Raw genomic sequence first — 3576 nt, 5'->3', positions numbered from 1 at the left:
AGAAAGAATAAATAACAGGATGAGCCTTGCTATAGTTTTAAAAAGTGCCTTAACCTTTCTGCGTCACCGCAATCCTGAATTGGCGCACTCGCCGGGCCTGCCCCGTCCCCGCGCCGCGCTGCGTTCGCCTCCCTCTCGCACCGGAAAGTTACAGTAGAGGTCGGGAGACGGCCAGGTCTCGTGAGAAAAACACCCACCGAAAAAGTCCAGATAAAACTGGAAACAAAACCAAAAAGACTGAAGAGAAGGAAGAAGAAGAAGGAAGAAGAAGAAGAAGAAGGCGGAGGGGAAGGGCAGAGGCCCGGGTTGCCGCTCGCTTCTGAGCTCCATCTAGTTTCTTTTTTAAAGACGAACAGTGGCTTCAGAAATGCAAGTTGTCGGCACAAAGATCCACCTGTGGCTGATGGAAGACTTCTGAGGTGGGGAGGGAGAATGCCGCTTCTTCCTCCTCTTCCCTGCAAAAGACGGCTTTAAAAAGAGACTTGCGCACTCCAGGACATTCTTTCCAAAAAAGTTAAAAATAAAAAGATAAATACTCAACCAAAAAATAAAAGTATTTGATAATGATGGTCTCATACGTTTGCCTTTCTTCTAAAAAAAAAATCTCCCCTCACCTTTTCCATAGTAAGAGAAGAGGGAAAAGAGAGACCTCAGCAGAATTTTTGTTTAGATGTCGAGGGTTTTCCCCCAACACAGCACCTTCTCAGCTGGTTTCAATCGAATCAAAAATAGATATTTCTCTACCAACAGCTGCAGTCAGATCAGGCCCTACTGCCACCATTTTTTTAAATTTTCGAGGGAGAAGGGGAGGAGGTGCCGACCACTGCGCCAAGTCTTTGCCCTGGGGATTCCTTTCCAAATAATCCGATTGGAGAGGGGTCAAACCCTTGTCTTCTGCCGACGGTTATACCTCGAGAATAAAGCAGTTTCTTGCAGTGGGTTCCCGGGTCCCTGTGCCGGGGCGGCCCATGCCCAGAGGGCCCCTCGGGATTCAGCCTCACATCACGCAAGGCTTGATGTCTTGGTAGGTGACCTGCTGGTGGTAGTAGGAGCCGCTGCTGGCGGAGTGCATCGACGAGGACGCCATGGTGTTGAAAGAGAAGACAAACTCCTTTCGGTCACACATGCTGGGTGACTGCGAGTGATACCGCGGGATGCCTGCGAGGGAGGTGACAAGAGACGAGGGAAAGTAAAGAGTAAGTGCCAGAGGCCAGAGTTCAAGGAGGAGAAGCAGCGCTGCCCACCTCCCACGGGGCGCAGGCCCTCCCCCCCACCACGCTCCGCCTGCCCGCAGACAGACTCCCCAAGTTCCCGACCCTCCGTCCCTCCTGGCCCCGAGCTGTATGCCCCAGGGAAAGATCCCGGGACACCAGCGACCGTTCCTGCTCCCACTGCTTCCTGGGCCTCTCCAGCCTTGGCCACTGAACACCTGACCGAGGGGCTTCTGGAAGCTGAAGAGGAAGGGGTGAGAGCGGCTGAGACGGGCCTGGAGACGCCAGGGAGGGTCCTGAAGGCCTCCACCTCCTGGTCAGCCTGAGGCCTGGCGCCGGGGAAGCCACTTCCCAGCCCCAAGGCTGTGGAGGCCTCAGAGCAGCGAGAGGCAGGCACTGGGAGCGGGGAAGCCCAGAGCCATCACGGGGTGAAGAGTAGCTTCTTCAAAGGACGTGCCCCTTGGAGAACAGGGCAGCTGGAGCCCAAGAGTTTGAAGCAGCCCAAGCAGAGTGACTCCCGCCCCCCGTGGAGAAGTGGCCTTCCAGCCCCCAGGCCAGGCTCCTGCCTCCTGCAGGCTGCTGACAGCTGACCCCTGTCAGGACCCTGCTTAGTTCACTCCATGCCCTTTCCAGAACTAGGCCCAGAAGGCTGCTGGTGGGTGCTGAGATGGGAATTCAGGAGGGGAGATGGTTCTGCATCTTCTTAGAGGCTTGGGGAGAGGACACCTGGGGACCCGAAAACCTGGATCCTGAGAAACAAAGAGTCTGTGAGGCCTGCGACTCTGCGGCTCACTCTGGGCCTGGCCGCAGCCCCTCTCTACCTCTGCCACCACAACATACCCCCAAGTCGACATTTGCAGGGCCAGACCTGGTTCCCTGAAAGGCTGGACACTGACTCTCTGAGCACCAGGCCCAGGCAGCCTTGGGCCTAACTCTTCCGTTCTGCCCAGGCAAGGAGCAGAGGCGGCTCTCCCCTCCGGTAGCTTTCTGAGCGACCACCCCAGGATGGTGAGCCAGTTGGCCCAGTCTGGGCCTCAGCTTAATCCTGGGAACTTGCTGAGGTGTGAGGGGGCCTAAGAAACCAGAAAGGACTTAGAATATTGGGGTCTGAGTGTTTTTGATGGGGACGGGGCCTACCTGGCTGGGCTCTGGACTGCCAGAAGACTGGAGTTGGAAGAGAAAAAGAAAAACGAAAATCTCAGCCCAAATCAGGGGGCCCAAATCAGTCGACCTTCAAACTAGGAGGTGGGACTGAGAAGCACTGCAGTATTGGGGTTGGCACCCCACAGAAGTGTCTGCAGGCTCTCCGCCGGGGGCGGTCAGCAATTTGGGGGACTGAGTCAATTTGGGGGGTTGGGTCCGCGCAGTATACACACAGATGTCCGACCTCCCCAGGACTAGAACCGCCCAGCCTCCCCACTCACCTTGCAGCTCAGCTGGGGTGTTGTGACTGTTCTGGTGCAGATAGGGCTGGTCCAGGGAGTGCGTGGAGAGGCTGCCCGACAGGGGGTTGGCCGTGGGGTTGCAAGGGGACAGGGGCTGCTGCTTGATGTAGGAGGCGCCGCTGTTGAGGGCAGCGGAGGCCGAGGGAGGCCAGGCGGCTGCGGAGCCCGAGTAGACGGCATGCGGCTCCATGACCCCACCCGCAGCGGGCAGCAGCGGGGAGGCGGGCACCGAGCTGTCGTGGTGCGGGTACTCGCCGGCCGCCGCGCTGCCGCAGCTGCCCATGTACGAGTGGCCGCCGTTGGCGGGCAGGTGGGGCACCGAGTGGCTGGGCAAAGCCATGCCGTCCACGTTGCCAGGCAAGTGGCCATTCATCATGCCCAGGCCGCCCTCGAGCGCTAGGCTGTTGGGCGGGCACGAGAGGCCGCCGGCGGAGCTCTGGAAGCCGTAGGTGTCCGGGAGATGGTTGAAGCCCAGCCCGTTCATCATGCTGTACATGGGCTTGAGCGCCTGGCATTTCCTTCGGAAGCCGCGCGGCCGCCGCCGAAAGGAGCCCTCCTCGAACATGAACTCGCTGGCCGGGTCGATTGTCCAGTAGTGGCCCTTGCCCGGCCGCCCGAGGCCCTTGGGCAGCTTGATGAAGCACTCGTTGAGCGAGAGGTTGTGGCGCACCGAGTTCTTCCAGCCCTGGTAGGAGCCGCGGAAGAAGGGGAAGCGGCTCTGTAGGAACTGGTAGATCTCGCTGAGCGTCAGGCGCTTGGTGGGCGAGCTCTGGATGGCCATGACGATGAGCGCGATGTACGAGTAGGGCGGCTTCTCGGGGCGCCGGATGCCGGCGTTCGTCTTCTTGGCCTTGGACGGGCCAGAGGACGCGGGGTCCATGGCCGCGCCGCCTCCCCCGCCGCCGCCGCCAACGCCGCCG

General features: G+C 59.5%; 1 protein-coding gene across 1 annotated transcript; it reads right to left on the bottom strand.

The window, feature by feature from the left end:
- Window positions 1-705: 705 nt before the first annotated feature.
- On the bottom strand, window positions 706-3569 carry FOXF1 (forkhead box F1). The gene is made up of 2 exons (XM_006926738.3): window positions 2636-3569; window positions 706-1158 (listed from the first exon to the last, which is right to left on the bottom strand). The coding sequence occupies exons 1-2, from the start codon at window positions 3534-3536 to the stop codon at window positions 998-1000; spliced, it is 1062 nt and encodes a 353-aa protein (XP_006926800.1). The 5' UTR covers window positions 3537-3569; the 3' UTR covers window positions 706-997.
- Window positions 3570-3576: the final 7 nt, after the last annotated feature.

Source organism: Pteropus alecto, unplaced genomic scaffold, assembly GCF_000325575.1.
Source record: "Pteropus alecto unplaced genomic scaffold, ASM32557v1 scaffold7, whole genome shotgun sequence".
In the NCBI taxonomy this organism is placed as follows: domain Eukaryota; kingdom Metazoa; phylum Chordata; class Mammalia; order Chiroptera; family Pteropodidae; genus Pteropus; species Pteropus alecto.
The sequence above is the reverse complement of the archived record's forward strand: the minus strand, read 5'-3'. Positions and strand labels throughout refer to the sequence as shown.

Coding starts and splice junctions, on each gene's coding strand:
- FOXF1 (XM_006926738.3), bottom strand. CDS start 3,536: ATGGACCCCGCGTCCTCTGGCCCGTCCAAGGCCAAGAAGACGAACGCC. Junction 1,159..2,635: donor CACCCCAGCTGAGCTGCAAG/GTGAGTGGGGAG, acceptor CCTCCCTCGCAG/GCATCCCGCGGTATCACTCG.